Raw genomic sequence first — 27,796 nt, 5'->3', positions numbered from 1 at the left:
TTTTTTTTTTTTTTTTGAGACAGAGTCTTGCTCTGTTGCCCAGGCTGGAGGGCAGTGGCGCAATCTCAGCTCATTGCAACTTCCGCCTCCCAGGTCCAAGCGATTCTCCTGCCTCAGCTTCCCAACTAGCTGCGATTACAGGTGCCTGCCACCATGTCCAGCTAATTTTTGTATTTTTAGTAGAGACAAGGCTTCATCATGTTGGCCAGGCTGGTCTCAAACTCCTGACTTCAGATGATCCACCCACCTCAGCCTCCCAAAGTGCTGGGATTACAAGTGTGAGCCACTGACCTATGCTTCTTTTCTGACAGTATTCACTGGAGAAACCAGTCAACATTCATGGATTTATGCAAGTCAGAAATCTTGGTATCTCCTGATCTGTCACTGAGGCTTGTTAATTTTGCCTTATCCACTTTTTTCTGTATCTTTAGGACAAACCTAGTCCAAATCAAAAGTGCCAGCACCACTTGCCTAGATTACTTCTTATAGACAATCAATTAATATCCTAACATCCACTCTTACCCTCTTCTAAACCACTCTCCACACTGCAACAAGAGTGATCTTTTGAAATACAAATCTAACCACAAAATGACCCCCAACCACTGTGTTTAAATCGTTTCAATAGCTCCTACTACTCTTAAGAAAAAAAATAAAATTCTTTAACAAGGCGAATAACATCCTCCATGGTCCCGTCTCTACCTACCTAGTCTCTCCATCCACCATCATCTCCCTAGCTCTTTACATTCTAGCCACGCTATTTCTGCCACATGATCTATTTACATTAATATTTTCTGTTTCCTCTACAATAGAGGATTTTTCCTTTTCCTCTTTACCTAGCTCATGTTAATGTTTCAGATCACAGCTCAGTTGTCAGCATCCCAATTGTACGTTATAGAACAAATTTTTTTTAATGAAACCTGTTGTAGTTAGAATTTTCCATTTTTTTCATTTGTGAAAGTTATTTCAATTGCAATTTAATATTTATCTAAGTATTTAAGAAATATTTTAAGAAATATTTGTTCTCCTCTAAGCTGTAAGCTCAATAGAAAAGGGATCGTATGTACTTTTGCTCATCATCTGCTATGGTTTGAATGTATCCTCCAAAAGTTCATGTGTTAGAAGCTTAAACTCAGTGAACAATATTAGGAGGTGGGGCCTAATTATATGTGACTCAGTCATGAGGGTGGAACCCTCATAAGTGGATTAATGTCATTATCGTGGGAGCGGGTTAGTTATCTCAAGGGTTGGTTATTACAAAGTGAGTCCAGCCCCTGGTGCTTCTCTCTATCTCATGTACTCCCTTCCACCTTCCACCATGAGATGATCCTCGCCAGTTGCCAGTGTCATGCTCTTAGATGTGCCAGCCTCTAGAATTGTGAGTTAAATAGACTTCCCTTCTTTGTAGTTATCCAGTCTGTGGTATCCTAACAGCAAAAATCTGACTGAGATTCTATCCTACCTCACAAAGAAATAAATCAAACACATAAATAATAATAAATGAAATAATAAATGCATCACAAAGTACTTGTTAAAGTCAACACTTTCGAAGACACTAAAATAAATAAATGACTACATAAATGGAAAATAAAAACAACAAAAGCAGAAGTAGAAGCAGCTATCATTCATTGAATATTTAATATTTGTTAGGTACTGTGCTAAATCCTTTGTATACTTCATCATAATTCATCTTTAAAACACCTTATTTTATAGATAAGAAAAATAAGGACTTAAATGTTTAAGGAATTTGTTTATGAACATACAACTAATAAGTCAGGATGTAAACCCCAGTTTTTATATTCCCCAAAGCCAATGCTTTCTGTATTATACAAATGAATACATTATGTAGACATAGGGTGTGGCGAGTGGAAGGAGTTAGGAAGCGTTCTTCCATATTGGACATTCCAAGTAGATGACATTATTTCAGTCTGGCAATTTCTGAAGACATTTCTGGGTGTCATAATTGTAAGAGTGCTACCAGCATCTAGTGGGTAGAAGCTAAACATCCTAAAACATACAGGACAATTCCCAAAGAATAAGAATTATCTGGCCCCAAATGTCAATATGGCCAATGTTGAGAAACCCTAGTTTAACACAAAAAGAAAACAAATGAGACTTCCATGTCCAAATACAACATAGTAAGTCATGGGCAGGCTAACATTCCTAGTGTGACAACTAGAAAAAAACCATTTAATTGCAAGAATCATAAAGATACCAGAGAGATATGGAAGCGAGGGGGAAAGACAAAATTCTAGAAAGTCTGGAAAAGCTCTTTTGGAGCTGAATTGGAACATGACGAAACTTGCCTTATTGTGCAAATATATTCATAGCTACATATACATGTCAAAACTTTTCAAATGTGGTATTTTAAATATTTAGTTATATTATATGTCATTTATATCTCAATGAAGTTCAAATAGCTCAATAAAGTTGGTTTTTAAAAAATTAGGAATTTGTTGAATGGTGACAGGTGCTCAAAACAGTTGCCAACATTTTATATCTCCAAAAAAACACAGACCCAGGAACTAATAAATTATTGCTCATACTCTCTCAACATTAAAATGAGAAAAAGCAACTCTGATAGTCATGTACTCTTTTCTATACCCTCTCACCTAACTTCTGAGCTGGGTAAGATCTTAGACCTTATTAACGCCTAAACATTTACAATTTCGACAGTTTCCAAACATGAAAGGAGACCACTAAATGTGGTCCTTTACTGAACCTAATATTATTCTATAAATATGTATCTAAATGTAACATTTAAGTTATGCAAATATTTAAATATATACTAGAAAATATTACTAGAAAACCTTTTCCTCCTAAAAATAATCATTGGAAAACACTGCTTTTAAAGGTCAAAGTAATGGATGCTGAGATTTTTGTTTTAGCAGAGTGAGTTATGCTGCTGAAAACAAATACACGAAAACTTGGATTTTCAGAAAGATAAGTTTTGAAGATGAATATTTACTACAGAACTCCAAGTATGTTTAAATTTTATAATTTAACTACACTTTAATAACAGCTTTTAGGGAAATACATAAAACAAGATTTAAACTTTTCATTTTAGACATTCACAACTTGAATAAAGGTTTTAGAAATGCAATGTCCGTTCTACTGTGATATTGTGATATTGAATAAGATTAAGGTAGAAGGATCATTTCAATGCATGTGTGGAGAGGAGGAAAAAACTAGACACGATCTAAATGCTCAAGAAAAGGAACGGTACAAACAATAATGGTATATACATACAGTGTGACATTATAAGGCTACTAATAACTTATATAATTACTAAAATTATGGCCCTAGTATTCCTGGGTTCACACAATAAAAATTACAGTCTCCATTTTCATAGACACAGTTAATTGAAATTAATTCCCTTTCTCTCTTTTTCTGCCTCTCCCCCACCACCCACCCTTTGTTTCTTTTTGGGTTAGATTCTTTGTTTTCTACCTATGACCTTGGAACTCTAATTTTAATTCAGACCTATATCTACGCTGTTTAGGCAGGTGCAGTAATTGTTCAACTCAGGCAATGAGACCTCTTTATATCTGTCTTCATATACATAAACAGAAAAATCACCTGAGTCCCATTTAAAAAGATAAATGCTTGAAACTATTAGGAGTCAACTATAAAGACATGAATTATCACTTCAATAAGGATTGCAGCAACGGTTAAGCATAACAATACTTTTCTCTCTAAAAAATGAAGCTTTTCAAATGCATGCAATATGTGAGGAAACCACACATTACCCTCTAATCCTCTCTGTACTGGAGTGCCACTGATACACCACCGATTAATCCCACTCAAACGCTGGGCCATTTCTGCAGCCTGATGAGAGAGAAAAGTGAAATAAAAACGAAATCCAGAAAACCAGAGAAAGAACACAGAAGTCAGGCATACTCATGAAAAACAGCCCATTAAAAGCTACACTTCCGGTGAGATGTACCTGCTTTTATTTAACAGTTATCACACTCAATGTTGAATGTCATATTCAATGGACCATCTTCCAGTACAGTGGTTCTCATTAGTGGGAGGCTGCCACGCAGTCCCCTAAAACAGAGGGGTAGTTCAAATACGTACAGAATGAAAAAGCCCCCTGAATAACTGATCCATGCCCTACATCACTCTGTCCTCCAGATATACTAATAGACATGATTCATACATTCAGTTCAGGTTACAGACTGGCCAAAGACAACAGAATAAAGACATATGACATTCAAAGGCTAAATCAAAATTCTGTCCTCTAAAGTAGTATTTTCTGTTACCATTTGGCCTCTGATTTAAAAGACTGTCAACGTCAACTTTGGTTCAAAGCTATCAGAGGCTACATGATGAGCTCCCAGTTAGCAGAAATGCTTACAGAAGTTTCTAAACACAGTTTACTTTGATTTGCATCGTATATAAACGGACATCTTACTGAAAAATATATATTTCATATAGAGCAATGATTCAGAGTACAAAACTAATTTCAAAGGGTTATGTATTTCAAAGCACAAGAGAAAAGCGCAAGTAGTGTTTAATAACAAACTTTTGACCAATATCAGTATTACAGGTTAACTATGCTTAAACTATTAAACTACTCAAGTTCCCCTAATTCCTTTTCCTCCTTCTTCCCCAGCCCTCAACAGATTTTGCAGAAACTCTCACTTTTACTGTGGGACATTCAACCATCTGAGCTTCATCAAGGCAGATCCTCCACCACTCCACAGCTACCAGGGGGCTCGGGATAGCCATATAGCGCTTCTGGTTCCGTAGGCGACGCCCATCCTCACTATTGCTATGTGGGATACCGACATAATTTAATTCTGAACGCAGTACATCATATGTGATGATAACTATATCCTGTTCTGCCAAAAAATGAGGTTGTAAAAAGCCATCTTTCTTCACTCCTTGATATACCTAGAAAATAATCAATACAGGCAGTTATTGCAAAAAGGCTCACTAAAGGCAATGAAATATTCACTCATTTATACCCTTACTAAGTCCTCTCTATTTTCTTAGGAGCATTCATGCTCTGAGACAGATCACATACCTGTTTGGAGAAAGACATGTTTTAGTGTGGAAGATGAATTACATAACTGATGTGCAACAAACTGTAATAAATGTAAACATGACAGCATCACAGTGGAAAGAAAAATTCTGTAGCGGAGATAGTGAAATCACAGAGGAATTACAACCTGAGGTATACCTTAAAGGTTCTCATAGGTGGCAAAAAGAGAAAAGGGCTATATGTAGGTAGGAGGATGGAATCAATAGCATATGTGAAAGCACAATGGTATGAAAAAGTAGAACAATAAGAACTATTATTTATGAAATGCCTTTTATGTTTCAGATACTGTGCTAAGCATTATCTCCAAACTTCAACAATAATTCTGTTGGTGGTTGTTAATATTCCTATCCCACACATAAGAAAAATAAAGTGACTTGCTCAAAACTGATGGAACTAAGACTCAAAGCTTTGCCTACCCACACAGAACAGAGCTTCTTAACAGCAAAAATTGTTTTACTTATTACAGTATTCTCCATGCCTATGTAGAGTGGATGAAATATAAAAACCTTCAGTAACATTTGCATGGAAAGAAGGAAGAATGAAATTAGTGAAGGGTATTAATATTAGGAAACAATAATATTACTATGTGCCCAGTACTTGACGAAATCATATCTTCACAGATGACTGGATACTATTTTTAAAATTCAGCACAGTTCCTGGCACATAATAAGTGTTCAATAAAGATTTGCTGTATAAGTAAATTCTTATTTTACAGCTGAGGTAACTGAAGCTTTAGAGGATGATTTTGGAGCTAAGAGATGGCAGATCAGATAAGTAGCTCCTATTACACAGTGCTGCCTTTGGATTGCATTTCTCTCTGAAGACTATAAATGCTTATACCAAGAATTTCTCATTTACATACTCGAGAATTTTTAAAAAGCTTTCACATCTTTATACTCAAAATGCTTTAACTGGTGAAATTCTGATGTTAGAAAAGAATAACATTGTACTGCTCTAGTTCTTAGTCTCAGTTTTTTTCTTTAAGCTTTGATTTAACATTACTATTAAGTCATTCAGTTAGTTTTAAGGATAAACAACAAAGAAACAAAGATTAGGAAACTATCATGAGAAGCAAAACTTTACATTTTCCTCTCCCTCTTTAGTCCAAGTGGCCTTACCAAGACTCGAAGAGATGACGACCTCACATGCCTATTGATCTCATCCACCCACTGGTGACAGATGGAACTTGGAGAGATGATCAGAGTTGCTCTTGTTGACACTGGCTCCATTGCTACAAGGCAGTGGGGGCAGTAAAAAGGCTTGATCTTCAGATTTTTCTCATCGTAATTCACGCACTTTGCATGTTGCCACAGGTGACACTTCAGGCATTGAACACGAGGCTTACGATCCATCTGATCAAGTTCACCACATATGCACTCAAAGCGGTAATCAGAGGTGTTAAAGGGACTCATGGTATTAGAAGGTGGTACATCACTATCAGCAGGATTTAGAGATTCGGCACAGTCCTCTGTTTCATGTTCTTGGTTGAATTCAGAGATACATGTACTTTTAGACATAGCAACATCAGTTATTCCAGAGTTGCTAGTAGCTGGACAGTGACCTTGTGAATTGGGATTGATAAATGGTTGACTTTTTCCTTTTTTTGTGGATGGAACAAGCTTTTTCCTCAATTTACTACGATTTCTCCTGGACTTATAATAATAATAGTAAGGATCATCATCATCATCAGAGGTGTTTGATGGCAAGTATTCAGAATCTGTGTCCTTGTTCCCTGATTTTCTAGTTTCTTTCTGAATTTTCCTTGGACTCCCTACTGCCTATGAAAAAAATATTTAATTAATTGATTTCAACATAGCTGCATTTCTGAAATTAAATTCCTGACTTTATGTAAGTACTTCATATAATTATGTAGCAGCCAGTCTTTGCTACCCTTTTCCCTGAGGAGAATCACTCCTGATAAGTGGCTTCCAATCTGCCCTCTGTAAGGACCCTCACTTTATCTCAAAACAAAAGGAAGGTTCTACAAGTGTAAGATTTGGAAAGATGAAAAATCAGAAAGATAAAGGAAGCTACTGATATTTTGTTATTAACCTACTATGATTTAGTCTGCCTAAATCAATACAAGACTAGTACTTTTCGAGTACATAAATATACAAATTAGGGCAACTACAAAAATACCAAGTACTAAAATATAGCATTTAAAGAAAGTAAAAGATAATCAACTGGTTACTGCAATTAGCAAATTGATTCCTTCTTTCCTTCCCTTTTCTACATATGTCCTCTCTTACAATTACTTATTAAATGCCAGTTCTGTGCCAGTAGTTGTGTTAGATGCTAGGGACACAAATATGAACAGTATTTGGCCCCTGGTCTCAAAGGGGTCTACTGGAAAAGTGAGAACAGTAAAAAGTAAAATGATGCTATGGGAATACCTAAGAGGGTTGTACAACATAGTGGGAGTATGATAGGCAGGTAGGTAATAGGGACAGCTTCCTCCAAAGGATATCAGGGCTGAGGTCGAACAGGGGAGTTAAGACACAACATGTAATCAACGGCATTAACTGAGGGAAATCTTCTAGTTCTGGTGGTAGCAGGATTACCAAAAGCACAGTTCACTGCTGTCTTCAATGCTACCCAAAGATAATAGACTCCCTACTCCAGGAAATAAATTTTTTGTCTTTTTCTTGGTGGCCAAGCTGGTAGCTCCACATTTTGACTTGTTGTCATTAGTCTTTATTTATGATTGCAAATATTATAACTATTTTCCTAAAAGCAAATTGAAATTACTGGCCCAACAGAAGCAGTTTTCTAACAAAATGCATAAATTGTATAAGATAATAATATAAAGAAAATGAGAATTTAGAAGTTCCAGACCTGCCTGGGCAACATAGTGAGAACCCCATCTCTACAAAAAAACAAGAAAAATTAACCAGGCATGGTGACATGAGCCTGTACTCATAACTACTTGGGAAGCTAAGGCAAGATGACAGCTTGGCAAAGGAGTTCAAGGCTGCAGCTGGCTATGACCACTGCATTCTAGCCAGGGCAATAGATGCCTTGTCTCTTAAAAAAATAAAAAAAATAAATAATACAGAAGATACTTTATACTCTATAACATGCTTAGGCAACTAATTTTTTAATTCACTCAATAAATATCTGAGTATTTGTTATGTGCCAAGCATTATTCTCTGGGTTTAATGATAGCCAAAGTAAAGTTACTCTCATGGAGTTTATATCCACAAAGTAGAAAGTAGAAGTTAAAGATATAAGTACTTTTCCTATTTTGTTTTTTATCTTCAGATTGTAAGAGTTTCAGTGTCAAGGTGAGATCTGTCAATGTACTCGGTAAGGTATCACATACGTGTACTTAATATAGAGCTGAACTTAAGCTCTGTTACCTGCTTTTTTGTTTTATCACATATATCCTCTTCCTTGTACTTCTTTCCCAATGTAAAAGTCCCAGAAAAACCATGGCCTTTGATCTGTTTCACGAGACCTTCAAAAATTAAACATTTCAGCATCCTTTTCAAAAGACTCCTGTTCCGTTGAACATCGTATCTATATATAGAACTGACATACTTATAGATGGAAAGGATGGACACTCCTTTTTTTCCATTCATTTCTTTCACAGCTGTCAGGATCATCACACGTGTAGCTAAATGTAAAAGGATATGCTAACTCAGTCAAAATAATTAAAATGAAAAGAAAGTAAAACTTGGTTAATCTTAATCTGCATGAGGACTGAGTTAAAAAAATAAATCCAAGATTTATTACAGCAGAGTGCCATTTTGAAAACATATGTAATAAAAATGTATCTCAGCATATTAAGAAACAAATTACTGTAATACAAATAATCCAAGGAAGAATTACTCATACTGAATTGTTAATATTATAAAACAACAATCATTCAAAATTATAAAAGAAAACTCTCACAATTATTTAAGTATACGCTACCATTAGTATGCGAAACCTTCATTTCCTAAAAGGTAAATAAAGCCTGGTTTAAACTGTAAGCTAAAGAGATTTAAATATAACAGACTGAGCAAGAACTACCTGAGCCAAGTCAAACAAAAGAATACATCTTTACTTTTGTTACGATATTATGACTTGTAATTGAATTCATTTATGAAAAGCATATATAACTGTAAAAAAAATTATAACAATTACAAGATATCTCTAAGGATTGCAAGAACTTTAGCAAAGATCACTGTAAGAAGGTATTTCCTTTAAGAGATGTCATACTTACGAGGGCATTGAACTTTTTCTTTTGGTTCAAATTCGATATTCTGGATTTCTGTCTCTTTCAGTTTTCCTCCAAAATAATGTGATGGAATAAAATAATTCACCACTTTTCCCTGATACAAACAACAGTCAGTAGTTACACGGTGTTTTGCTTTTAGTATTCTGAATTGCTTATTGAAATTAACTTTCCTTCTTTATGGAAATGCAAAACAGTTGTAAAAAAATTGCAAGAGAAAGGGCCAAACAGCTGTAGATACATATACAGTTTTATTTCTGAGTTTACAGCTAGCTATCACTTAAAAAATTGTGCATATTATCTTAAATTACCTAAATGTTATGGTGGAACCTCTGAAATTAACTTTTAAAGGTATATTTAAATATAAAATTAACCCATTGAATTTATAATAATATGAAAATAACTTGGAATTAAAATAGTAATGAGTAGTAAATCTCAGAAAGAAGTTACTGATAGTTAAGTCAATATATTCCAAGTCATTTGTCTACAAAGAAAACTTTTTTTTTAAATTTTCTACTCAAATCTGAAAGGCTAATTCTGCAAACTTGACCCTACTGAAAGATAACATAATGCTAAAGCTGTGAGACTGGTGGGTCCTAGAGGTAATTAATTATAATTATACCTTTAACTACTGACTTCATTTCAGCAAGATTTAATGTAAAGGCTGATTTCAGATTTCATTACTAGAAAATATGAGCTATATACTATATTTGCCTTAGTGGACTTTGTTTCTGTAAACTCTAAAATTTATATTTTTAAACACAATTATGTATTTTGGGACAAGGACTTGAAGTTTGTTTCATTTAGCAATCTATTTACTAAGCTACTTGTTCTTTAACAAAGTTCTAATTATTTGGTTCTAAGATTCATATATATGAGATTTGTATAACATTTTTAAATAGCTCTTAAAAATATTTAGTAGTAATATGGAGACTTTATTAGTGACAAAACATTTGAGGAGTCAACAGTACTTTTGTAAAGGAGTTTCTCTGCCACCTAGAAGGAAGTTTAGTAAGTTATTGCAAATTCTCTTCCTAGTTGGCCATCATTACTTAAAAAATAAACCTTCTGGGTCACAAACACCCCATTCTCTCTGCCCACTTGAAGTTAACTAACCACTAATATAAATCATTACCCACAGATTGAACAGAAAGTGTTGACTTAAGTGCCAAGCAAATGTTCAACATATGATGCTTTTCGAGAACATATGTCCCCTGCTTTTGCAAGCCCTACTATACCCCTCCTACCTCAGGAAGAGTGAGAGCATCTTGCTTGACATCTTGTCGAGTATGTGTCAGAATCAGAGCCAAAACCTCCACTGTCTTTCCAAGACCCATCTCATCCGCTAAAATTCCACCAAGCAACTGAGGCCCAGAATTTGGGTACTCACGAATGATGCTAAGGAAAAAAATAAGATAAATCACATCATAGGAAAGTGAATACAAATTACAATGTTCCTAATTACTTTTCCTAAAGAGAACTAAAGCAATGCATAAAATCTAAGTTTACTGAAACTACATTTTAGGGTGAAACAATTCAAACCTTAGATTATGAACATAAGAATTGTGATAACCAAAAAAACTGCCTGAGCTGACAAGTAACTCTGCAGAAATGAGTGGTAGTTAAAAGAGAACATGTCTGCCTTCTTTCTATGACCTTTATGAATGTATGAATAATAAAAAAAAATACAAAGGGCAATAACTACTGATTCATTCATGATGTTTAATGACTACTAAGAAAAAATAAAACTGGACCCATAATAAACAAGATAACATTTTTACTTTGAATAATCTCTTTAAATCTTGATAACCAAGCACCTTATGTCTATTATTCCATATTCATTTACTGAAAAATGACAAGCGCTATTATTTCTAAATCTATCCTATCCATAGATATGTCTAATAAGACTTCACCTTTGATTCCTTCATGAGGTAGAGTCAAAGTTACAGATATACTAACAATCTCAGACAGTTTTTCATTATGTTTATTTTTTAAATCAAGCATATACGTAAAATTTTGCCTTACCAGCCTGTATATGGATTATAGTAGAGTTTTGGACCCTCAGATGTAACAATCTCTCGCCATAAGAAGTGCAGGGCACTTTCTAAAGAAAAATACAATCGTAATAACAAATTTTTGTTTTCCCTTCAGTCAGATAATCACATTAAAAAAAGAATAGGTTAACAGTGAGTATACTCTGGCATAGTGATACCCATATTCTTGTGAAATCTCATTCTGGAAAAGCCACATACTTAACACATGAGTAAAAAGCTAAAGGTCCCTCTATTTCTTTTCTTCTGATATTACTCTTTAGCTCCCTTTGTTTTAGGCACAAATCCATATCAGCAAATAATAGGACAGATAAGCAAAGTGTAGCAGATTTCAGAGAATTAACAGGAAAACTAATACATATAACCAGCTCCTATCTGATAAATGAGCCTATTTTTAATAAATCTTGCAATAAATTATATGAAGTCTTTGAATAACTCAATAGACATATGCTAGTTGGCTAAATACATTTACCCGAATCAGACCTGACCTCTTCTACGGGTCTGAGAGTGGGAAGAAAGGCTTACTTAACTGGGAAAAAAATATCTAAAACCATAACTCAGAAGTGCTGAGTTTGTTTCTACCAGAATCTTCCACTAGCCTTCCCCTTAATATTTTAACTTGTTTAAACCAACTGCCAAATAAGTAGCATGTCTCTACCCACCAATGAAACAGCAACTAATTTTTAGTTGGCTTCTTTAGAGATTAATAGATATTTTAAATTTTTATATTCTAGAATAAAATGGCCATTAAAAATTCAAAGAACTATAGATGTTGGCACGAAGGCAGTAAAAAGGGAATGCTTTTACACTACTGATGGGAATGCAAATTAGTACAATCTCTATGGAAAACAGTATGGAGATTTCTCAAAGAACTAAAAGTAGATCTACCACTCACTCCAGAACACTACTGGGTATCTACCCAAAGGGAAACAAGTCATTATATCAAAAAGTCACCCATGCTTACGTATTTATTGCAGCACAAATTCACAATTGCAAAGATATGGAATCAACTTAAGTGCCCATCAATCAATGAGTAGATAAAGAAAATGTGTGTGGAGGGGGGCAGGTCTGTATACACACCATGGAAACCATGGAATACTATACAGCCATAAAAAAGAATGAAATAGTGTCTTTTGAAGCAACTTGGATGAAAATGGAGGCCATTATCCCAAGTGAAGTAACTCTGGAACAGAAAAACAAATACCACATGTTCTTACTTACAAGTGTGAGCTAAGCTATAAGTACACGGGGGCATACAGAATAGTATAATGGATACTGGAGACTCAGAAGGGAAGTGAGGGATGAAAAATTACATAGTGGGTACAACATACACTATTCAGGTGATGGGTACACTAAAAGCCCAGACTTCACCACTATGCAATTCACCATGTAACCAAAACCACTTTTACCCCACAAAGTTATTGAAAAAAAGACAGCAATAAAGAAGTGGCATGAATGCCTCCTGTAAAACTACTACTTTCATAAAAATACTCGAGATGACTTTTATTATTGTAAAGAAAAAAATGCAAAATCTAGGAAAATTAGTTACACGTAAGTCTCCTACTTTTGTAAATTTGCTTTCTGTCACTAACATTCACCATTACATTGTGAGTTTCTTGCAGATGGTCAGTAAGATTCCCATTGGACCAGATTCTAAAGAGCAATTCTTTGCTTGAAAGGAATGTAAAAAAAATTCCTTGGTTTTTAAAAATTCCAATTGAGGCGGGCTTTGATTTCCTTTTGGCAAGAAAAACCAGTACAAACTTTTATGAATGAAGAAACTCACAAATTCATTTTTCTAGATTTCAGTTTTAAAGAATTTCTTAGAAAATAATTTTGTTTATGGCACCCATTCTATCTTACATTTTCAGGATGTTTATTTTAATGATCAATTTCATCCTGCCCTAATTGTCTCTGATGTAATCTCTCTAATCAATTGGACTTTCTTTAAACATCTTATTCTTACCAGTAGCAGGACTGCTTCTGAAACACTCTTGTTGTAGCATCCAATTGACAGCCTCTCTTTGGTAGGGTCTCAACACAGGGATCAATGCGGGATGCTGGACATCCACTTGGATGGACCGTGTTTCTTGCTGATGTGTTTGTTTCACAAAGTGATACAGCTCGTCAATGTCTTGTCCCTCTGGCTCACTCTCCGGATCATCTTCATCCTCTTCCAACACATCTGTACATCACACAACAAATGTACTCAAAAACTGATACACCTTTTCTAACTATAAGCAATTCTTATTCTAAGAGCATACAATGAACTTGCCCAACTCTGGGGCCTTGCTCAGTGTGTTTTGTCACTGAAAGGCCCTATCTTTAATTCTTCATTAATCAAAAATCTACTCATCCATTCTTCAAGAAAGTTTAACTGCTATTTTTTCCATGGCATTTTCTTTTGTTTTCCCTGGCTGGAATTATGTTCTCCTCTGTGGATACAGTATTATTACATTGTAATCGATCTGGAACTGCAATCATTTATGTCCATTGGTCCTTTCCCCAGTGAGACAAAGGCAAAGTTTTTCATTTTTGTAGCCCCTCAGAGAAGCTGACACGTAGCTGACACGTGTATTGTCTATTGTGGATGTTTTATAAACATTTGAGGAACTCAATGTGAATACTGTTTGAAGTTTATATAGGAACAACTTATTTTACTTTTGTAATTTTAACATACAAAATCCATATGGAGACATAACTGTTCTATGCCCAATAAGAAACGGGTTCTCATTTTATTTCTTACGCTAGAAGAGGATAGGCATTTGGTAGCAGTAGCAGCCAACTGCAAGACAAATGATTATGTTATTAATTCAAATTTGTAAAAACACTAATTTCACTTGGTGGGCACAATTGTTCTGTGGAAGATTTATACTTACTTGAAACATGTAATAAGTAAGTATTTATACTTACTTGAAACATGTAATAAGTAAGTATTTATACTTACTTGAAACATGTAATAAGTAATACTTACATGAAACAAGTAATAAAAACCTTGAACATATTTACAAACTCCTTTCAGCTAATGGTTCTTTATTAAGAACATAATTCTTTCAAGGTGAAAAAGTATATCATTTATTTCTGAATTGCTTTGAAAGAGGCCTATATACTTTTATAGGACATATCTCATAACTTCTAAAACTAAAAGATCACAGCAAAAAATTCACGACTTATTTTTTTCCAATAAATATGCCATGTAAAATTCCAAAACTTCACAATTAATGTATAGCTGTATGCTTGGTTGTTTTAGACTTTTACTATAATTATATAATCTAAGATTAACAGCTAAATTTGAAGTTTTCCTTAGATACCAGGCTTTAAAATGTACAAATTGTAATATTTTTAAAAGGCCGTAACTTTAAAAATTCTAGATGTACTTAAATTCATTCCTTCTAATCCCGAAACCAGAGATTTCCTCATTCAAAGTATCTAACTTGCAAAATGATTTACTATTACTGATATTATAAAGCATTGCAAAGAATGCACTAGAGAAATAACAATCGAAGTTAGAAACTGATTTTCAAATACTCCAGTATGACAATGTTCTATAATTTGCACCTGAAATAATGCTGACCCACCATGAGCAGAACTTGGAGAATTTGGGCTGTTTTTCCAGTAGTGTTGATGAGCTGCACCAAGCCATCCACACTCTCCCAAGGTGACCAATGGCGGGCAACTCTGAATCTGCAGTCCTGACCAAAGATGCAACGTCTTGCCAAGAAACAGAGCAAAGTTATCTGGTCTTTATGGGAACCAGGCTTTTGAAATTATTTGTCAGACTGCAAAGGAGAGGTGGGATAAATGCCAGCCAAGAATTTCTGGCCATGATAAAATAAAAGCACAGGAATAATACAAAAATCCCAACCAGTTCAGATCCCTTTAGACTCTGCCTTTTGACTTGCATATTGACTTTGCAAATATTTCTTTAATATTTAATATAAGGTAAGCACAGAGTTAACCAAAGAAGCAAATTATATTAGTAGGTGCTTTTCAAATAAGTATAATTTGCCATATAATCATTTAATTTTTATTATGGCTTTATTAGCTGTTTTTCTGATTGTTATGTCCAGGGGTTAGAGGAAAAAACTCGCAACTCCTAAGTAATAGCAATTTTTAAGTTTACTGTAAATATTACCTGGAATAATAGAATTGTGTAACTTTTCCATTACTTTCTTCATGAGCTGATTGAACTTTTTCATTCTTGAATTTGCATCACTCAAGAAGTCTAGTTTTGCTAGGCCAGCTTCCAAAAGATAAATTCCAACCTACAAATAATTAATCAAAATAAAAGTAGTTTCATTTGAAATATACCATTCTTTATGAGGACATAAGCAAGAAAAAATTAGCATCACTACTTTTAAAGGTATTCATAGCATTTGTGCCACAAACAATAAATACATACCTACCAAATTTCCCCCACGTGTTTCATTTTCACTAACAAATTACAAATGTAAGTGCCTACAATATACAATTCGAGTTGCTGGCAAAAAGTACTTCCCTAACTGAAATCGAACCTGGGAGAATGTGATAAGAACACCTAGTTCTATCTACCAACGCAATGATTCCCAAAACTGATGAATCAATCAGTCAAGTTTGTTAAAAATGCCGATTTCCCCAGATTATGACATACATGCTAGGAATCTTCTACACAGTTAGGTTTGGGCATCCTTATTACTGAATCAAACACTAAAACGTGTAAAAAAACAGACCTTGATTAATGTTAATATTTTGACCCTAGTGAAGCAATGTAGTATGAAGTTTTACAGTTGAAAGACTTGATTTTGAATACTGGCATTGATATTTAGAAGCTAAATGAATTTGAGAAAAATAACCTATTGATTTTGACCCAAGTGTTCTCATTTACAAAATGGAGACAAGTCTAGCTTAAATAATATAACTATAAAAGTTTCTAATGGTAGACACTCAATAAATGTTAGTTCCCTTTACCTCATGTTGACTATGTTGTACCTGAGTCCCTATATCACTGAGAATCTCTTATTCTTTCACTACAAAACAGGAATCCACCAGCCTTACACAGAAATGAATGACAAAGAGTGTATTTCATTACTGTTAGTATTCTGTCTTGGCTTGCTTGGCGATGTCTTACTACAGCAGCAATAAATGTTTAAATATTTGTAAAATTCAGGATCAGGAAAAACAGAAAAGATTAAGACTTGGTTTGTAGGGAACGTAGATAGAACACAGATATGTGAGTCATAAATTGTTACATACTTGTTATCACTGAGCCACAATTTTGGCAAAATCAGTAAAGAGAGGGAATGTTTGGTTACATAGTTTGACTGTACAGGGAAAAATTAATTGCAATTTAATAATTCTAAATGTTCCCCTTTCCTTCTGACAAATTCTAAAACTATAACTAAGGTTATTGATGCAAGAAATATATGAGACAGTTTTCAGTTAAACAACATGAAATTAACGTTTTAAATTTTCAAGTTTAGCATAAAAGCATATTAACTTCCTTCACAGTTTACAAAGTATACTTTCTTACATTATCCGGCCTGATTTTAAACACAATTCTATGCTGTAAGAAGAATGGGTATTATTTACATTTCATAAAGAAACTGAAATTAGAGCATTTAAATGAGTCACATAAAGTTATTTGGCCAATGAATGACAGAGACTGAAATTACAAATTTATTCATTCATCTACTGAAAATTTAGGTACCAGGTACTTTACTAGGCTGTAAAGATGAAAGGCTTCATAGTTTAGCAAAGGGGAATGATCTAAAATGTTAAGTATGTGACAAGCCGCCAAGGCCAAAAAAAAAAAAAATCTACCAGAGATTCTGAGGAGAGGGCACATAATACTACCAATAGATTTAAGAAACGATCTCCCTGGGTGAATTAAATGCTATACTAAATATTAAAGAATAACCAGGGAAGGGGAAGGGAACAACTCAAGCATAAGGAACTATAAGAGCAAAAGCAAAGACGCAGAAAGTCAGTGTGGTATATGGAGGAAATAAATCAATTTGGAGTTTCTGGGACAAAATAAAAAGCAGAGTAATAAAGGGTAAGTCTCAAGGGCTTGTCAAGGGAGGAATTTGTGTGCCAGATTAGAAAGATTATACTTAATTCTGTAGGCAGTAATGGGTAGAATTTCATTTGCATTCATATCATACAATTCCAATGACAAAATCGAAGCATTTGAAAAGGCAAAATAGCAAACAGAGTAATGGTTAAATGACTGCTGCAGTAAGAGGAACTGATGATGAGGACCAAAACAAGTCACTGAAAGTAGAGATGGAAGATCTTGAAAAAGTGTAGCCTGAAAATGGTTAGTTGTAACACACTTTGAATAGTTATTAAAAGCTTAAAGTGTACTTTGAAACTTAACAATGAAAGGCTTATTGCTGGCTTTTCAGACTTCTCTCACAAGTTAATTTAAAAGTGGACTGCCAATGCAGAAGAGCCTCAAAAAAGACACCACAAAAAACTGAGTACCTTGATAATGTGATTTCCTTCTGGTTTCTGATAGAGTTTTATTCTTCTCTTCTTTTGTAGCCACCCCAAATCTTCTAACATTTCACCACTGAAGGATGACTCCACTAGAATACCCTTGCCACAAATACTCATTGGTTCTTTTTTTTGTTTCTCTACATCTTCACCTTTTGAATGAACATAAATCAGGAACTGATTGCTTGACTCTGAACTCATCAACGTAATACTCCTTTCGGAAAAATTTTCAATTAAACTCTGTGCAGGAAGAAGCTGAAGAGTTAATTCTCCTAGAAATGCTTTCCAGGAATTATCAAAGTGATAGGGAGAAATCACAATATTCAACTTTACAGACAAAGGGGAAAAAATACCAACAGTCTCTTCTTTTTCAACTGGTTTTGAGAAGTTCACCACTTTTGAACATCTCTTCTTATCTCTGTGAGCCACTTCTTCCTTTAGACTATCACTTAGAATGATGCAATGAGCAGAAGAGGTATCTGAACCTGGGCAGGGCTGCTCGTCATCATCACTTATGATGATAGGTTCATTCCTTCTGTCCTCATGCATATTCCAATGAAGCTGCTGCCTCTTTTCCTCATCTACCCTCACTGGAGGAGCACGTTTCCGTCGGCTGCTCATTTTCAAGTTTTCTTGGCTGGTAACTGTGAACTCTAGAGGACAAATGAAACAACAGGAGGTATACCAAGAGATGATTTAGTATTTAAGGGTTACCAGATGAGAAATTCAGCATAAATTCAAGGCCCATAAACATAATATGAAATCTTCAGTGAGATATAAGGCAATGAGTAATCTTTTACCAGGTCATTATGACTAAGGAATGAACATATTAACCATAATCTCATTTATCAAATAAATCCTAATGGTTTTGCTAGTCTTTAGTAGATAAGTTTAGTAAAGGCAATTTGTTGTATAAAATAAAATAAATTGTAGAAATACATTTAATAAGCAATATAATAGACAGGTAAATCTCTCAATTAATCCCAAGTAATTTAACTGCCCCTCAGAACAAAGCCCAACAACACTTAAAAGAGTGAAACAAAATCTAACACAAATGTCTGGCATCAAATCTAAAATTATCAGGCATGCAAAAAACATGAAAATAAAACAGAAAAATAAGACCCATTACAAGAAAAAAATCAAAAAGCCCCAGAAATGACACAGATGATATCATTAGCAGAAACAAACATTCAAATAGCTACTGTAAATATTCTCAGTATGTTCAAGAAGGTAGAGGAAAACATGAATATGACAAAGAAAAATGATAGATATACAAGTGACTCCTATAGAATTTATGCAGATGGAAACACAACATCTGAAACGAAAAACACATTGCATGAGATTACCAGCAGATTAGAAATGGCAAAGAAAAAAAGGAGCAGAATAAGTTTAAACAATGGAAACAACAGTAACAACAGAAACTGTCAAAAATGAAGTAGAGATAAACAAAGACTGAAAAAACAATAAATAGAACATCAGAAACCTACTGGACAATGTTAAGGAGTCAAACATGCATAAAACTGGAATCTCAGCAGCAAAGAATGGAAAGGATACAAAAAACTTTTTGAAAAAATCATGCATGAAAATTTTCCAAATTCTATAAAAACCATCAACCCAGAAAACCAAGAAGCTCAACGAAACCCAATCAGGGCAAACATAATGAACAATCACAATAAGGTATGCCATAATTAAATTACTGAAAAGTGAGGACTTATCTCCAGATTTGCCCTATTTCTCTGGTTTAGACACTGCTCCCACCCTACAGCTCTAAACCCAGCAAAATATCTTTCAAAAATGAAGGTGAAAAAAAGATCAACAAAAGCCAAAAGGACTTATCACCTGTATACCTACAATCTAAGTAATGTAAGAAGCGCTTGGGTAGAAGAAATACGACATCAGATGGAAATCTGGATCCACACACAAGGAAATAAAAAGCAAAAACGAAAAATATGTGTATAAATATAGTAAACTTTTTTCTTGATTTTTAAATTTCTCTAAAAGATAACTTACTATATTTTCATTCTGAAATTTTTCAAGCATACATAAAAATTTAGAAAATAGTATAACAGTATAATCACAGATCTATACAGTGTACTATGTTCATGGACTAGAAGACTCAAAATGTTCAGATGTCAATTTCTTAGTATTGACCTATAGAAAAGCAATCCCGTTCAAACTTCCAACAGGTTTCTTCTGTAGAAACTGACAACCTGATGTTAAAATTTATACTAAAGTGCCTACAATACAGGAAAGTCAATATAATTTTAGAAAAGAAAAATAAAGTTGAATGATTTACACTGATTCCAAGACGTATGTCAAAAGAAATAAAAATGGCGCAGTAGTGGTGTAAAGACTAACATATAGATCAAGGGAACACCATAAAATGTCCTGTAGTGGACCCACACATGGATGGTCAATTGATTTTTGAAAGAAGTTCAAAGGCAGTCAATGGGAAAGGTATCCTTTTAGTAAATGGATACCAATATGCAATAAAATGAAGCTTTACCTCATAAAATGTAAGAATTAACTAAAAATAGATAATAAACTATAAAAGCTAAAACTAAAACTTCTCAAAGAAAACAGAGGAGAAAACCTAAATGACATTGGATTAGCCCAAAAAAAGGCACAAAAATTTTTAAGCAGGAAACAAAAACCATAGACTATGTAAGAAAATGATAAACTAAGTTTCATCAAAATTAAATATTTTGGTTCTTCAAAAGATATTGTCATCAAAATATGACAGCAAGTCATAGATGGGAGAAAATATTAGCAAATCAAGTATCTGATGAAGGATATGTTTGCAGAATATATAAAGAACTCTCACAAATCAATAGTAAGACAAACATTTAAAAAATAGTCAAAAATTTTGAACAGACATTTCACCAAAGATGACCTATAAGTGTAAAATAAGCACATGAAAATATTTTCACCAGCATCAGTCATTAAAGCAATGCAAATTCAACCCACAAATCACAATGAGATTCCACTATTCATACACTAAAATAGTCAAAAATTTAAAACACTGAGAGTATGGCTCAAACAGAACTGAACTCTCCAACATTTGAACACAGCACAGTCACTTTGGAAAAGTTTATCAGTTTCTAATAAAATTGAATATAACTTACTATGCAGCCTAGTAATCCCTCTCTTAGGTATTTATCCAAGAGAAATCAAAACATAAATCCACAAAAATTTAAACTTGAATGTTAACAGCTTTACTATTAAAAGCCCCAAACTGGAAGAAAACCCAAATGTCCATCAACTGGTGAATGGACAAATTGTGGCATATTCACATAATGGAATACTATTCTGTGATAAAAAGAGACTTCTGTCAAATAACCTGAATGAACTGTTAGAGCATTATGCTAAACTGAAGGAAGCCAGATGTGAAAGACTATATACTATATGATTCCATTTACATGAAATTCTAGAAATGGCAAAAACCTAATTGCAGAAAGCAGATGAGTGGTTACCAGGGGCAAGGAAGTAGAAAGAGGTGACTGACAGCAAAGGAGCAGGAAGGCAGGCTTTGGGGTGACACAAATGTTCAACACATGATTGCAGAGTATACATCTGTGAAAACTCATCAAATTATATACTATAAATTGAATTTTCTTATATATAAATTATATCATAAAGTTGATTTAAAGAGCAAAAACAAAAAGATGCATGAGATTTAGAAATTTTAATATTAAGTATAACTTTATTCAATAAATACGAAAAATCTAGATAAAATGATAAATGATAAAGTGATAAAATTTTGCTAACAAAATACAAATGAACAAAACTGGCCCAAGAAGGAAAATATGAATAGACCAATAACCATAAAAGAAACTAAAGAGACATTATTTACCTGCCTAAGGTCTATCCTCCTTCCCTGATGACTGAACCTTTATTTAGGAACAAGGTGGCCCTATGATTCAAAGGAAGTGGTTTCCTTGGCACCTCCAAGGAAGTCGTTTCTATCTACTATTGGCCAAAGCAAATCCAATAAGGTAGTTACTGGCTGCATGTGACTACTTAACTTTCAATACAGTTATGCATTGTATAACGACATTTTGGTCAATGAAGGACCAAATATTACAGTGGTTCCATAAGGGAGCTGAAAAATTCCTATGGACTAGTGACATCATAGCCACTGTAACATCACAATGCATTTATTTATTTATTTATTTATTTATTTATTTATTTATTTACTTATTTTTTGAGACAGAGTCTCACTCTGTTGCCCAGCTGGAGTGCAGTGGCATGATCTCTGCTCACTGCAAGCTCTGCCTCCTGGGTTCATGCCATTCTCCTGCCTCAGCCTCCTGAGTAGCTGGGACTACAGGCGCCCACCGCTATGCCCAGCTAATTTTTTTTTTGTATTGTTAGTAGAGATGGGGTTTCACTGTGTTAGCCAGGATAGTCTCGATTTCCTGACCTCATGATCTGCCCGCCTCGGCCTCCCAAAGTGCTGGGACTACAGGCGTGAGCCACCATGCCCGGCCGCATTACTTTATTTTTTAATAAATTTTGTGTAGCATAAGTGTGCAGTGTTTACAAAGTCTACAGAAGAGTACAGTAATGTCCCAGGCCTTCACATTCACTCCCTGACTAACCCAGAGCAACCTTCAGTGTTATAAGCTGCATGCATGCTAAGTACCCCACAAAGGTGTACTATTTTTTCTCTTTTATACCACATCTTTATTGTACATTTTCTATATTTAAATATGTTTAAATATACAAATACTACTGTGTGACAACTGCCTACAGTATCCAGTACCAAATATACTGCACAGATTTGTAGCCTAGGAGCAGTAGGCTGTACCATAGAGCCTAGGTGTGTAGTAGGCCGGCAGTACCACCTAGGTTTGTGTAAGTATACTCTAAGATGTTTACACAACAAACTTGCTTGTGATGCATTCCTCAAAACATAGCCCCATCATTAAGTGATGTATGACTGTAAATAAAATTAAATGTTATAAACTCAGCTCTTCAGTCTCACTAGCCCCACTTCAAGTGCTCAATAGCCCTATATGACTAGTGGCTACTGTACTGGACAGCACAAATATAAAGCATTCACATAATTGCAAAAAGTCTATGTATCAGACAGTGCTTGTTTAAGTCAATCATGAGAATTCTATTCCCTTAGCCAGTGCTTCACTTATGAATGTGCACGTGATGGATTAAAATCAATCCTTGGCTATGGTTAACTACTTTTAAAGCATCTTATCCTCTCTTATCTTGATGGAATAATATAGAAAGCTCTTAAATTCCTTGGTGGAATAATATAGAAAGCTCTTATGTTTGTCCAGTTTTTCTCAAAGCATAAGCTGGAATGCTGAAAGTGGGTCACTCTGCAGGAACTTTAAAAAGTTATGCTATACTATCTTATCAGTTAACTACTGCCACAAACATGCTGTATAACACACTACCTCAAAGCTCAATACCTTGATACAGCAATCATTTATTCTCATAGATCTGCACATTAGCTGAAGGAGGCTAATCTAGGCTAGGTGTCTGGAAAAGCAGTTTGGCTCTGCTTAATGTAGTTCTTATCCCCTCTCCTTGGATCAGCAAAGTAACTCAGGAATGTTCTTTATGGCAATGGTTGAGGTGTATTACTGCAAATCCAATCACACAAGTAGTTTTCAAAGTGCTTAAAAACCACTAAGGTGCCACAGAACAAAGCAAGACATATCCATGGACCCAATGTCAAGTAGTGAAGAAATATACCACACTTCTTTACTAGGTGAAACTGCACATGGCAAAGAGCATGGATATGGGGGGTGGAAGGGTAGAGGGAGTGTAGGAAGGGAATTGGGTCAGTTACACAATGTATCACACTAACCATAATAATATTAATAACATGGTTATTGTGGAATCATTAACTCTGAAAACCCAAAAAGCAACTGTCTAGCAGAGTCTCACATTAGCAAAGCAATGTAGCTTAAAGGTGAGAATGCGATGCTTTGAAGTCTTATATTCATTCTAATTCCAGCTTTGGCATTTACTAACTGTGTGGCACTGGAGTAGTTATCCAGTCTTCTGTGCCAATTTTCTCATCTCTAAAATGGGGATGAGAGCAGGATTGTGGTTAGAAATAATTTAAGTACAACAGCACAGTACTAGAAATTTGGCCTGTATTCCATAAATGGTAGTTGCTATTTATCATCATCCTGAGAACACTCTAAACCAGCAGTTCCCAACCTTTTTGGTACCATAAACCGGTTTCATGGAAGACACTTTTTCCATGGACCGGAGGAGAGGGGTGGGGTGAGGAGGGGGTGGTATAAGGATGAAACTGTTGCACCTTAGATCATCAGGCATTAGATTTTAATAAGAAGTGCACAACCTAGATCCTGTGCATATGCAGTTCACAATAGGGTTTATGCTCTTATGATAATCTACTGACTGTTGATCTGACAGGAGGCACAGCTCAGGTGGTAATGCTTGCTTGCCCGCAACTCACCTCCTGCAGTGCAGCCCGGTTCTAACAAGCCACGGACTGGCACCGGTCCATGGCCTGAGAGGTGGGGACCCCTGCTCTAAACTACATTTCACAATAACCAAACTTTAATGTCGCAGGATGGGGGACCACAGATTAGTGCTTCTCAAACTTGACTGCACATTAGAATCACCAGGGGAACTTAAAAAAATCCTGATGCCTAGCCAACTAAGTCAGAATGTCTTGGAGAAGGGCCCAGGCACTACTCCCTTTATTTTTTAGAATCCCTAAAAAATTCCAGGGTGCAGCCAAGTTCAAAAAACCTTGTTATGGATAACCAGCTGCCTACTAAAATCCACTTATTTCCACTCAAAGTATAGAGTAGTTGAGAAATGGCTGCCCAGCTTGGTTTGGTCCTATGGCCAGTCCTAGCCAGTGGAATGTGAGAAGTAATATGTGCCATGTTTCCTACAATAATTTTGTAACAGACATATTATCAAACCAGAAAACATTACTTCAACTATTTATTCTGTTCTCTGGTAAAACCTATTTAGTATCTTTTAAATTATGTACACCATTATAATTTTCATTCCTTCAGATGTATTCTTTCAACCTGATTCTTCCAATATTAGTGCCTCAAGGTACTTATCAGTGACAATGATAAACTGCAGAAAAGTCAACACCAGAATTTCTAGCAATGCTCTCCCTTTGTCCAGCTCTTAACTGAGTAAACATTCATGATCAAAAATCAACCAAACAAACAAAAACCTCCTGGTTTTGACTGAGTCGTTACTTAAGGAAATCTCTATTCAGGGTTAACTTCTTGAACCAAAGAAAATAGTATGTGGTCAAATATACTTATGACTAAAATGCAGTTTGGCAACTAATAAGTCAAGTACTGGTGAAATTCTGTATCTAACCACATCCCATATTCTTCTGGTTTTATTCATACCTTATCAGTCACAACTACTTCTTCCTCCTCCTTAATTAGTGGTGTTTGGGTAAAACGTAATTATGTGAAGTTTTCTATACGGACCGCACTTTTACTGTCTTGTATTTAAATATAAAAGCCTTTTGCTTGAATTGCTTTTGTGCCTGTCTCCATCCCAATCTTCCCTGGAAAGGCTTCCATGACTACAGAAGCTGAGTTAAGGGCCTCTCTCTCCTCGATCTCAACTGCTAGGGTGTTCACTTTGAAAGATGGGCAGTAGTATCCCATTCAGTGTTGTACTCCCAATGCCAGGTCAGTGCTAGGAAGTAAAGACATACAAAAAGGGTGAAACAAAGATCTCTAATTCCGTGGATATATTCCCCCCTTTTGAGGACCTAACTGTACTTTACTCATATTTCTTTTTGGAGAAGTCTCTCTCATCCACATTCTAGAAGACTATAGGTAATATGAAACTATTCTTTAGTATTTCTGAGAAAAATGAAATACGAATGAAATACTAGAACGAGGCAGGGAAAACTGCCTGAACTGTATCTTTAACAGAAAACAAGGATGGAATGCTAGAAAAATAAACATATAATGTTACATTACTAAGACAATCCAACAAATGAATAACACAACTTAAATTCACATTTTTTCCCTCCAAAATATTATTTCCTCTTAAAAGATACATACAAATCCTGAATTACCACAAATCCATGGTAGATCTGGGTTTAGGCTATTAAGGGCAAAAAGGATTACATACTTGCCATATTCCTGTCCAAAATGTTGTCTTATGAAAACGAAGCCCATTTACTAAGTACTAGGAAGCTCTTAACGACCCAGGGTTAACATAATCTTTTCCTTTTCTGTGGAAATAATTCCAGCAAGGTGAGAGTATTTTCATCTACTGAATGCTAAAATATGTTAGTTACATAAACTTGAAAAATGCCCTCATAAGAAGCTTTTTCACCAGCAAATTGTTTCCCCTAAATCTTACTAGCCTAAACTCTTAATAATAAAAGCTTTGTTTTAATAATTCTGTAAGTCCAGCTCCTTTCGGGTGGACAAAGAGGATATACAAGAGCATCTCTCAAAAGTAAACTATTTTATTCTCAATTGCCAGCTTACTGGTTAACTGGTCCGTCAAAGCTCTAGAAAGTGCAGGTTATCGAGCACAGACATAATCATTACAATACTGCTCAGGACTGCTCTGTCTCCAGCATGTTTACTAATCATAAACTAAATAGTCTTTTTGGTGACAGTAGAGATATCATAGATCGTTTCTATTCAAGAGTTTCATCATTCCTACTAATGCCCACTGGAATAATTTAAAGTAACAGTAATAACTTTAAAATTATCTCATTTTGTTCAGAAAAAGCCCCAAGTTCCTTAAGTACAAGTTGGAAGGCATCAAACATCTCGGATTTCTACCTCGTGCTCATGTCAAACCACTTGGAAAAAGGGTACAAGCTTCCTGGTCATTATTTAATAATACTATATTATACAGTGACCATTAATCATCAAATAACACCCTATCTTCGTTCATAAACCTAGCAACTACCAGTCAAACTGTACAATGTGAAAGAGTGGTTCTGAATTCGAATGTAATTAATCTGGCTCCAAAGGTAACGGAGAACTTTGAGTCGGACTGAGAAGCCTCTGCCTCCCCTTTTACTAACACAATGCCGCGCACAAAGAAGAGAGGCGGCGGCCCAGTTCCAGCCTCCGGGGGCAGATCTGCGGCGCACGGTGATACCCACTCAGTTATCTTCCGAAAGACCCACAAGCGGCTCCCGGAGTCAGAGCGGGGCTGTCAGCGCCGGATCGCTCAAAGCAGGCCGAGCAAACAAGCGACCGCGAGGCCGAGGAGCGTGACGACGGACTCCCGGATCCTAGGGTGTTGGACGCTTGAGATAAACACCGCAGGCCCCAATGCATGAGAAGCACAGCCTCCTTTCCCACGACCCCACTTTATCCCCGGAGTGACGTGGTGGTCCGGGGTTCGCTAGTCCGGTATCGGGAAGGGATGGGGAAGACTCGCGCAGAGGCTCCCTCTCAGCCCTTGAGCTTCCCGGGCTCCAGGACAACCAGCGTCCTCCCTCCCCGGTCCCGGAGGCCAGAGACCACCTCCCTCCCTCCCGACCTCTGACCCCTGACCTTCCATCACCCAAGCGCCTACCCAAGCTGGTTCTCCGGGCCTCTTGAGTCTCTTTGCACCAGGCCTGCGCTCCTCTACAGACCCAGCAGATCACGGGCACGCATTCGCCACCCACCGAACATCGACTTGAGTTGGGCACGAGCGCTTTTTGCGGGAACGTGTAGGGGTTCCCCGGGAGACCCAGAAACCACAGCGCCTAGTTGCCGGGCGCGCTCTGTAGCGTGGGGTCAAGGCGAACGCGCTCGTCAGAGCACCCCGCCCCCTTTCTCCTGCACTGGCTTCATGAGTCTCTTCTGCGCAAGTCCACACTGTTAAAAACTTGCTGAGGATACGGTGGAGTCTCGCGATAGCCCTGCCCCACGCCATTAGAGAACACAGGATGCCCGAAGTAGGGGGCGGGCCTCCCCTTGAAGCGAAAGGTGTGTGTGATTTGTAGCTTTAATAAAAAGGCAGGGGCCAGGAGCGGTGGCTCATGCCTGTAAT

General features: G+C 35.8%; 1 protein-coding gene across 9 annotated transcripts in view; it reads right to left on the bottom strand.

Annotated features, from left to right (window-relative positions):
* LOC116463089 (E3 ubiquitin-protein ligase SHPRH) overlaps positions 1-27,550 on the bottom strand; it is an 89,740-nt gene extending 62,190 nt beyond the window's left edge. For 7 of the 9 annotated variants that reach the window (XR_004246553.2, XR_004246554.2, XR_004246552.2 and 4 more), the window contains exons 1-11: positions 27,335-27,550; positions 17,783-18,447; positions 15,453-15,582; positions 13,284-13,502; positions 11,292-11,370; positions 10,514-10,664; positions 9,255-9,363; positions 8,407-8,663; positions 6,166-6,825; positions 4,645-4,896; positions 3,747-3,825 (exon numbers count right to left, since the gene is read on the bottom strand). Coding sequence is in view for 6 of the 9 variants with exons in the window: in XM_032146051.2 (XP_032001942.1) it covers positions 3,747-3,825; positions 4,645-4,896; positions 6,166-6,825; positions 8,407-8,663; positions 9,255-9,363; positions 10,514-10,664; positions 11,292-11,370; positions 13,284-13,502; positions 15,453-15,582; positions 17,783-18,415 (2,569 nt within the window). In the remaining 3 variants the exon portion in view is untranslated. Of the gene's footprint in view, positions 1-3,746; positions 3,826-4,644; positions 4,897-6,165; positions 6,826-8,406; positions 8,664-9,254; positions 9,364-10,513; positions 10,665-11,291; positions 11,371-13,283; positions 13,503-15,452; positions 15,583-17,782; positions 18,448-26,915 lie in introns of all 9 variants that reach the window. The other 2 variants (XM_032146053.2, XM_032146049.2) reach the window with 2 other exon arrangements.
* Between the last annotated feature and the right edge of the window lie 246 nt (positions 27,551-27,796).

This window comes from Hylobates moloch, unplaced genomic scaffold, assembly GCF_009828535.3.
Source record: "Hylobates moloch isolate HMO894 unplaced genomic scaffold, HMol_V3 SCAFFOLD_27, whole genome shotgun sequence".
Classification (NCBI taxonomy): Eukaryota; Metazoa; Chordata; class Mammalia; order Primates; family Hylobatidae; genus Hylobates; species Hylobates moloch.
This window is presented reverse-complemented; position numbering and strand designations above follow the sequence as displayed.